General features: G+C 50.1%; 1 protein-coding gene across 1 annotated transcript; it reads left to right on the top strand.

The window, feature by feature from the left end:
- Window positions 1-84: 84 nt before the first annotated feature.
- On the top strand, window positions 85-8337 carry LOC123256007 (cAMP-specific 3',5'-cyclic phosphodiesterase 4A-like; the record flags this gene model as incomplete). Its single annotated transcript, XM_044684703.1, has 9 exons — window positions 85-323; window positions 460-695; window positions 2059-2157; window positions 2364-2528; window positions 3657-3756; window positions 4141-4295; window positions 5979-6101; window positions 6676-6858; window positions 7576-8337. Coding segments are annotated over 9 exons (1888 nt in total), but the record flags the coding sequence as incomplete, so codon positions are not given.
- Window positions 8338-8373: the final 36 nt, after the last annotated feature.

Below are 8373 nucleotides of genomic sequence, written 5' to 3'. Positions count from 1 at the left end.
TCTGCTACCCCCACCTTCCAACCCCCGGATTAACTCAAGCCACTATATCGGCTTCCTGCCAAGCCATGATACCTCCTTGTCTAGCCGAGGCCTTCAGCACCTCACTCTGGTGTCCCCAACCCGGTTCCTGCCCAACCTGTCTACCAGCCACCAGGCCTCCATGCCCCCTAACCCAGCCGGCATCCCAGGGCCCAGTTCAGCCAACTTTGAACAGCTGGGCCGACCTAAGCCTACATCCTCAGGAAGGGCTCCCTGTATCTTCTGTGGCTTCCAGCCACTGAATAGATATCGAGATGAAGGGTTCCATGAAAACTTCTTCCTGTGTGAGCTTACCAAAGCCCCCATCTAGTCTTGTGCAGCAAGGATTGCCAGACCCCGGGGTGGGGGGGAGGGACCTTGGAAGGGTTCCCCTATCCCCGGAGGAGTTGTCAGGGGGTGGAAAGCAAGGGCCATAGCTAGGTACACTTACGCCCTACGGATCTCTCTCCCCACCATCCTTTATAGACAAGCAGGCTGATGTAGAGATACCACCCCCTACACCCAAGGAGCAGGAGAAACAGCTTCAGCAACGGCCACAGAGGCAGCCCATGTCCCAGATCAGTGGGGTCAAAAAGCTCACACATAGCTCCAGTCTCAGCAACTCTGGCATCCCCCGATTTGGGGTCAAGACTGACCAGGAGGAGCTGCTGGGCAAGGTGCGTATTTGTGTGCACATTTATGTATGTGTACTCACCTACCAGTTCCTCTTTGACCCTGAATTTGTCCCCGTTTGAGCTCCCATCCCCTTGGGGAGAGTATGATTGACTGAATCACATTGAGGCATTAATCACAGATAATCTTCCAATATGAGACCTTGTTTTTGTTTAAGAGCAGAAAAGGACTTTGAGATCATACAGAGATTTTCTTTCTTTCTTTCTTTCTTTCTTTCTTTCTTTCTTTCTTTCTTTCTTTCTTTCTTTCTTTCTTTCTTTCTTTCTTTCTTTCTTTCTTCCCTTGCCTTGTATCTTAGAATCGATACTAAGGATTGGGTTTCAAGGCAGAAGAGCAGGAAATTGGGATTAAGTGACTTGCCTAGGGTCATACAGCTAGGAAGTATCTGAGGCCAGATTTGAACCCACAGCTTCTGATCCAAGCATGGAGTTCTCTCCACTGAGCCACCTGGTTGCTCCTCATACAGAGATCCTTTTCCCAGAGACCATGCCCCAAGTGATTTCAGGGGGTCCTTGAACTTGGGTATAAAAAAAATTCTATCTTTATTTTCATTCATCTCTAATTGAAGTTTAGCATTTCTTTCAAATGTGCATGTAAGCAAACACATTCTCCTGAGAAAGGGTCCACATCCTTCATTAGACTGCTAAAGGAATCCATGATACAAAAGAGTTTAAGAACTCTTGCTTTTATCTAGCCCTCCTCCCTTTTATAAAGGAAAATGAATCCCAGAGAGGGTGGGAAGGGTCTTGGATCATCAGATCATAACTCTAGAGCTTAAAGGACCCCCTCAGAAGCCAGCTAGTCCAGCCTCCTTATTTTATAGAAACTGAGGCAGGGAAGTAAAGTGCTTTGTCCAATGTCAGACACAGTGTTTTGCTTCTTTGAATGGTTAATAATGCTAGTTGTGTGACTCTGGACAAGTCATTTTACCCCCATTGCCTAACCCTTGCCACTCTTCTGCCTTAAAACCAATACATAATATTGTTTCTAAGATTAGAAGTTAAGAGTTTTTTTAAAAAAAGCAATGGCTTAACCTAAAAGTAGACTTAAAGTATAATTTCAGCTTCTGTGACAGACTGGCAGGAGAGATATTTGGGGGTGAACCTTCCCAGTGCTTCTCATATCATTCCCCAGGTGAGGTGATGTGTGTGTGTGTGTGTGTGTGTGTGTGTGTGTGTGTGTGTGTGTGTGTGTGTGTAGCTAGGTCAGGGCACAGTAGTCCTCTAGCACTCAAGAATGGACCATTGGGGTGAGGTTCCCCCCCCTCCCAGCCTCTTATGAGTATATTGAGGCTGGAAGCTGCAGGCCTCTGACCCAAGTCTGAGCTTCCATCTACCATCTTACCAGGAGCTGGAAAACCTGAACAAGTGGGGCCTTAACATCTTCCGAGTATCTGAGTTCTCCAATGGCCGATCGCTAGGATGTATCATGTATACCATATTCCAGGTGTGGGGGCTGGGTTCTTGTGGGGTGGCCCAGGTCACCGGGTGGTGGGTGGTAGGGAAGAGGAGGGACAAACGGGGCCCAAACCAGGCACAGGGCTCCTAGATACCTGAGGAGGCCAAGCTTCTTCCCCCTGGGGGTGGGGAACTTGTCGGTAAAGGACGGCTCCTCCTCAGGAGATAACAACTACCCCCCTGGTTCTTTTCTAGGAGAGGGACCTGCTGAAGACATTCCAGATCCCAGTGGATACCCTGGTTACCTACATGCTGACTCTGGAGGACCACTATCATGCCGATGTGGCCTATCACAATAGCTTGCATGCCGCTGATGTGCTGCAATCCACACATGTGCTTCTGGCCACACCAGCACTAGATGTAAGGCTAGCCTCTTCTTCCTCCCCCCCATCCCCTCCAGGACCCCCCTGAACCCCCTCCAGGACCCCCCTGAACCCTTCAAGCCCGACCCACTTCAAGAAAAAACTTATTAAGCACCCACTCTGTTCAAAGCTCTTCCTTCAGTGCTGGGGTTGCATAGTCAGATGGGACATAAGGTCTGCTCTTAGGGACTTTTCAGTCTAATTATACAGAAATAAGTGAGATACCAGGTAGGTGACATGACAGGAGCCTGTACACAAAGTATTCTAGGAAAAGGTGAGGGAGGAGCGATCAGGAAATATAAGATCTTACAATGTCATCAATTTAGAACTGGAAGGGATCTTAGAACCTATTCTGGCCCCTCACTTTGCTGATGAGACACAAAGAGATGAAGTGATTCACCCATTTAGCTAATAAGCGCCTGAGGCAGGATTCGACCCCAGGTCTTCCTGACTCCAGGTCTACCTGGTGTCCTTGGAGAGGTGGCACCTGAACCAGGCCTTGAAGAAAGGGAGGGTTAGCGGAAAGTTTTAAGCAAAGGAACCAAGATGGGGAGAGAATGGCAGTAAAAGGGTATGGAGAAAAGTCAAGTTTATCTAAAATGGAAGGCAAACAAAGGGAGTGATACCATAAAATGATGGAAGGCTTTGAATATCAGGCTCAAGAGTGTAGAAGATCAAACATCTAGTGCGAAAAGGTCCCTAGAAGCCATCATGTCCAAACCCTCTATTTTACATCTGAAAGGACCCGAGGTCCAATGAGACTCTAATGCTTAGTGCATAATAAATGTCTTTTGATTGATGCTAAGTGATTTATCACTGGTCACTCAGGTAATGTGTCAGAGGTGGGATTTGAATCCAGCCCCTCTAGGGCTAGTCATCTTTCCATTGTGTCATGATAGCTCGTTTCCTTTAGCTTATAAAGAATCACTTAAAGCTACTGAAGAGAGAAATAAGTCACCCAAGCTCCTACCTTTTCATATATTCCTTGCTGCCTGGACCCCCATTCTTCCTGCTAGAATCTCCCCCATGGGCTCCTGGGTCCATTCTGAAACCCTGTTTCTCATTCACCCTACTGAGGGAAGTGTCCCCTTATCCCTTCTTCCTTTTGTGCCCTGTGCCCTCCTAGGCTGTGTTCACAGACCTGGAAATCCTAGCTGCTTTGTTTGCTGCAGCCATCCACGACGTTGACCACCCAGGGGTCTCTAACCAGTTCCTCATCAATACTAGTAAGACCTTCTTTCTTGTCTTCAGCAAGTCTTTTAAACTCTTTGGCTTTCCCAATAAAGGATCTGAACTCAGGAAGGTCCCTTCTAGCTCTGAATCCCTCAATCCCATAGACAATCCAAGTCTTTAAGCCCCTATAACCTTATCCCTACTGCTAGAGTAACAAGAGCCTGGGGACAGTGGGATGAAGTGAGGAAGAGTGTCTGGAGTGTGGAAGAGTCCTTGGGGGAAAGGCCCTGGAGGAAGGGTGGGGAGGATGGACAGGGGAGAGGGGGGGGACCTTGGAGGAGAGGAGGAGAGTGAAGAAGATTCCTTGGTATGGGGAGATGGAGGAGAGTAGCTGAGCCATTCTTCCCTATGTCTGACTTGAAGTGCCCTATTCCTAGACTCAGAGCTAGCCCTGATGTACAATGATGAGTCTGTGTTAGAGAATCATCACCTGGCTGTGGGTTTCAAGCTGCTACAGGAGGAGAATTGTGACATCTTCCAGAACCTGAACAAGAGGCAGAGGCAGAGTCTTCGTAGGATGGTCATTGACATGGTGAAGAGGGACTGGAGGGGATGGTCATTGATAAGGGGGAGAGGGGCTGACAGGAGAGTAATTGATTTGAGGGAGAGTGGGGCTGGTAGGGAATGGTCACTGATATGGTGAGAGGGGCTGGTGGTCATTGATATGGTAGAAAAAGAGGTTGGGGGCACTGGTCATCTGTATGGTGGAGAAGGGCTGGAGGGGGAATGGTCACTAGCATGGTGAAGAGGGGCTTGGGGGAAGGGTCATTGATATGATGGAGAAAGAAAGATGAGGGTGATGGTCATTGAAATGCTAGAGGGGGGGGCTAGGGTGATGGTTTAGGGGTAGGAGTGTACTTAAGGCCAAACTACTGGGCATTTGCCTCATATCCAAGAGGCATAGTCCAAGGCCTTTATTCTGAGTCTTGTAACTTGAAATGCAACCTCTGCTCTCATGTTTAATCCTTAGAGTCCTATTGCTTAGTATGCTCTCTTCTTTTAACATGGGGAGGAGTGGGGTAGGACCTACCTGCTACCTCCACTTCCTCCTAGGGTTTGGGGTGTTGGGGGCTTGGAGCTATTCTCAAAAACTCAATAGCCTCTCCAGAGCCCAGAATAACTACATTCAAATGAAGTAGAGTATATTCTATTCCCTCCAAAAAACCCTCCACCAGAATTTGCTGTCATGCTTAGTTAAAGCTCTAGGCGTGATCAGTGATGTGGTGCAAGGAGTGAGGAGAAGGATCATGGGGAAGTCATTAACATGGAAGGTAGGTAGGATGGGTAATGACACAGTGGTTGGGTGGGGAAAGGAAGAAGGGTCAGGATCAGGGATTTAATGGAGCTGTAATCAGCATCTTGACCTGTGGATGTGTGAAATACCACAAAAAGGATGCATACCTGCTTCCACTCTACCACCTCTCTGGTGACATCCTGGGGAAGATCGTGAGAAAGGAGTCTTTGCTGGTCCAATTCCAGACTGAGACACCACTCCAGTGTTCCTGAGCTGTCACTATCTTCCTGAGGCCCTCTCCTGGGATCTATCTTCTTCCCCCCCCCAAAAAAAACCCTTTACCTTCCATCTTAGAATCAATACTTTGTATTGGTTCCAAGGCAGAGGAGCAATAAGAGCTAAGCAATGGGAGTTAAGTGACTTGCCCAGGGTCACACAGCTAGGCAATGTCTGAAGCCAGATTTGAAACCAGGACCTGTCTCTAGGCCTGATTCTCAATCCACTGAGCCAGCCAGCTATCGCCTGGGGTCTGTCTTCTACTGGACCATTTAATTGTACCTGCCCTAGGAGACTACCTACAGGCCACTTGGCTTGGGGACTTGTCCTATGCAGGATGGACAGCATCAGTGGCTACTCTGGGGATATATCCCAAGGTTTCTCTTTGTCCCCTGCCTCCTCTTGGCATCCACACACTCAAATTTACAATTATGACTCTGGGGGCAACCGCTTGTCAGCTTTGGGAGGGGGGAAGGAATAGGGGAGGGAGACAACAAGAATCATGTAACCTTGGGAAAAAATTATGACTCGAGATGAAGGGAGGCTGTGGTTAGGAATTGAGATCTAGGAGAAATTGGGAGCTGGGACCAGGAGAAGGCAGAAGCTTAGAGGCAGGGAATGACTAGAGGTCAGGGGACTAGAGTTTAGTCATAGTGAGGAAACAGGGTTTGCTGGCCCTGATAGCGATCATGATCTCACTCACAGGTGCTGGCCACAGATATGTCCAAACACATGAGCCTTCTGGCTGACCTCAAGACCATGGTGGAAACTAAGAAAGTGACAAGCTCAGGGGTCCTGTTGTTGGACAATTATACGGACCGAATCCAGGTAAGGAATAAATCCTAGGGGTTTAACCACAGGTCTCACCCCTCACCCACTCAGGGATGGCCTCTGGAGATGGGAGGACCCTTGGCTGAGAAACCTCTTGCATTTCCCATGCTAAATCCCCTACCTGAGATGGTTCTCTAGAACTTTCTTCACTCTCATTTCACCTTGTCCATAAGTCAACCCTGGGTACCAGTGGTACTGAGCTGAGGCAAACAGACTGTTCTTTCCTTTATACAGATGGAGAAACTGAGGTCCAGGCAAGGAAAGAAACTCTAGCAACTAGATCTGTCCACATATGGAATAAGCTGCCTTATGTGGGAGAGAGCTTCCCATCACTGGGGGTCTGGAAGCTGATAATAGATGATGATCATTTGTCAGGGAGGCAGGAAAAGTTTTCTGCCTGGAATGGGGTTGGAATAAACTACCTTCTTTTAAATGCTTTCCAATCCTGGGATTCTAAGGGATACGCAAGAATCCCATGGGACAAAAAAGAGAACTAGCACAGGATTTCTTGTCCCTACCCCCCCTCTGATCAAGGAAAACTGAAGGACCCTTCCTGTCCGCCCCACTCCAGGTCCTTCGGAACATGGTGCACTGTGCCGACCTCAGCAACCCGACAAAGCCACTGGCACTGTACAGGCAATGGACTGACCGTATCATGGAAGAGTTCTTCCACCAGGGAGACAAGGAGCGGGAGAGAGGCATGGAGATTAGCCCCATGTGTGACAAGCACACAGCATCTGTGGAAAAATCACAGGTATCGGCCCCCTCCCCGTGCCAGAGAACTCTCTAATCCCTCCAGGGATACCTGGGGTCCCGTTATTCCCCAGGGGACACCGGCTCAATCCTCCCTGTCTGTGGCCCCCCAGGAATTTCTTCCCTCTCCCATTACTGTCACAAGACATTGCCCCAAAGGGCCTCTGAATGGGATGCCTGGCTCCCCCCCCCCCTCCAGTATTCTTGAGTCACTTTTCACCATCTCTCCCAGGGCAAGGAGAAGTCCCTGATTCTCATTCACAGGCTTCGCTCTTGTGTTCCCATTCTTCCCAATGCATTAGAATGGCTAACTGAGGCCTTAGCCTCTTGTCTGATGTAGGTGAGCCCTAGGGAACCCTCAGCCTCCCTGGCACTTAGCCATATATAGTCTTAAAAGAATTTCCCAAAGAAACCCAAGGAAGAATCTATATGTGGTACAGAGATGAGTCCCCCAGGCTAAAGGAAAGCCAGGTTTTAGTTTGGACTCTGCCACTCACAAGCTGTGTGGCCTTAGGCAAGTCACTTACCAGCTTTGGCCTTCATCTGCAAAATGAGGATGTTAAACTAGAAGGGAATATTTTTTATCCTATTTTTAGTATGGAGGGGGGGAAGAGAGGTTTGCATGAAGGTAGGAAAAGATGGAAAGGGGACAGAACCCACCCCAGGGTCTGGTGCTAAAGGTCACAGGGGGTTTCTCCTGCTCCTTCCCCGACCCCAGGTGGGCTTCATCGACTACATTGTGCATCCGCTATGGGAGACGTGGGCAGACCTGGTTCACCCCGACGCTCAGGAGATTCTGGACATGCTGGAGGACAATCGGGACTGGTACCACAGTGCCATCCCCCAGAGCCCCTCACCACCCCCCGAAGAGCCACCTGGCCTGAGCCAGGACAAGTTCCAGTTTGAGTTGATCCACGAGGAGGACACGGCAACCACGAAGATAGCTACGCTCCAAGAGGAAAAGGACGAGCCAGCCCCCGAGGTGGGGCGGGTAGGCCCAGGCCACAGCCCGGAAGAGGGCAGCCTGCCCGCCCCGATCTCTACAAGGCCCCTGAGCCCATCTGGAGCCGAAGCTACTTATCAGAGCTGTGGAAGTCCAGACGTGGCGGAGCAGGAAAAGCAGCACACCCAGGAGACCCTGGCCCCCGAAGAGGTGCAGATACGGCTAGCCTCGCCTCCCGAGGAGCCGGAAGCGAGCGAGGCCGCGGCCGAGACCAAGGCCGAAACCCCCTCTCTGGCCGAGGAAGAAGTACCAGAGGAGGCCCAGGCCCTGTCCAGTCCAGGGGACCTCGAGTGTCCATCCTGAGCTTCATCCCCCCGTCCCTGATTTCTCCCCAGCCCTGGACTCCTCCATCTCCACCAACCACCTCAACCTTTCTCCGGCAGCAGCAGCAGCAGCTGCAGCAGCAGCATCGGCAGTGGCAGCAGTGGCGGCGGTGGCGGCAACGACAGCAGCAGCAGCGACAGCAGCAGCAGCAACAACAGCAGCAGCAGCAGCAGCAGCAGCAGCAAAAAC

This window comes from Gracilinanus agilis, unplaced genomic scaffold (genome assembly GCF_016433145.1).
Source record: "Gracilinanus agilis isolate LMUSP501 unplaced genomic scaffold, AgileGrace unplaced_scaffold55248, whole genome shotgun sequence".
Lineage (NCBI taxonomy): Eukaryota > Metazoa > Chordata > Mammalia > Didelphimorphia > Didelphidae > Gracilinanus > Gracilinanus agilis.
The sequence above is the reverse complement of the archived record's forward strand: the minus strand, read 5'-3'. Positions and strand labels throughout refer to the sequence as shown.